Here is a 568-nt window from a genome sequence, read left to right as displayed (position 1 = left end):
CCTCTCGGGACATAAACCAAAGTGCGCCATCCGCCGGGCAGGCGGGCGGGCCGAGACCACAGCCACAGCGCGCGCCCTCGCCGAGGGACATGGAGAGGCGACGGACGTTTTGAGTGACGCGCCACTGTGACGCTCCAGTGCAATAAGTGACTCGCGTGCGGCACCGGCACCAGAATGTCGTCGTTGGACGGGGGATACACGCCGAAGAAGGATGGCGACGGCCGGAGGCGCTGGCCCCAGGAGTACTTCGCAGCTTTCGCCGGTAGGTACTTCCCCCCCTTCCTCCGTTCTGTCGACGCGGGTCCTGGAGCCGACGACGGCGCGCCACTCTAGGAACAGTCCCGCGGAGTGTCGTGGAGCCGGGAGCTCCGCGGGAGGTGGCGCCGGCATGGCGCGGCTTGGCGCCACCCGCCGCGCGACGCGCAGTGCGCAGTGGGAGCCGGCTCCGGAGGTGAAGTCATCCCTGTCCGGCTTGTCCAGGCGCTGGGGGACACACGACGGCCGACGGCCGATAGCGGGGTAGACTTAACATCTAATCTTCACCCTCCAAACCAACCAACGATGGCCC

General features: G+C 67.8%; 1 protein-coding gene across 1 annotated transcript in view; it reads left to right on the top strand.

The window, feature by feature from the left end:
- The first annotated feature begins 6 nt into the window (after positions 1-6).
- Positions 7-568, top strand: part of LOC127752067 (uncharacterized) — a 6,578-nt gene continuing 6,016 nt past the window's right edge. The window contains exon 1 of the mRNA XM_052276604.1: positions 7-262. Within this exon, the coding sequence (XP_052132564.1) occupies positions 175-262 (88 nt within the window). The 5' untranslated portion in view covers positions 7-174. The remainder of the gene's footprint in view (positions 263-568) is intronic.

The sequence above is a fragment of the Frankliniella occidentalis genome, unplaced genomic scaffold (assembly GCF_000697945.3).
Source record: "Frankliniella occidentalis isolate FOCC.00 unplaced genomic scaffold, Focc_3.1 Scaffold3627, whole genome shotgun sequence".
NCBI classification, from domain to species: Eukaryota; Metazoa; Arthropoda; class Insecta; order Thysanoptera; family Thripidae; genus Frankliniella; species Frankliniella occidentalis.
Note: the sequence above shows the minus strand (reverse complement) of the source record. Positions and strands in the feature narration are given on the sequence as shown.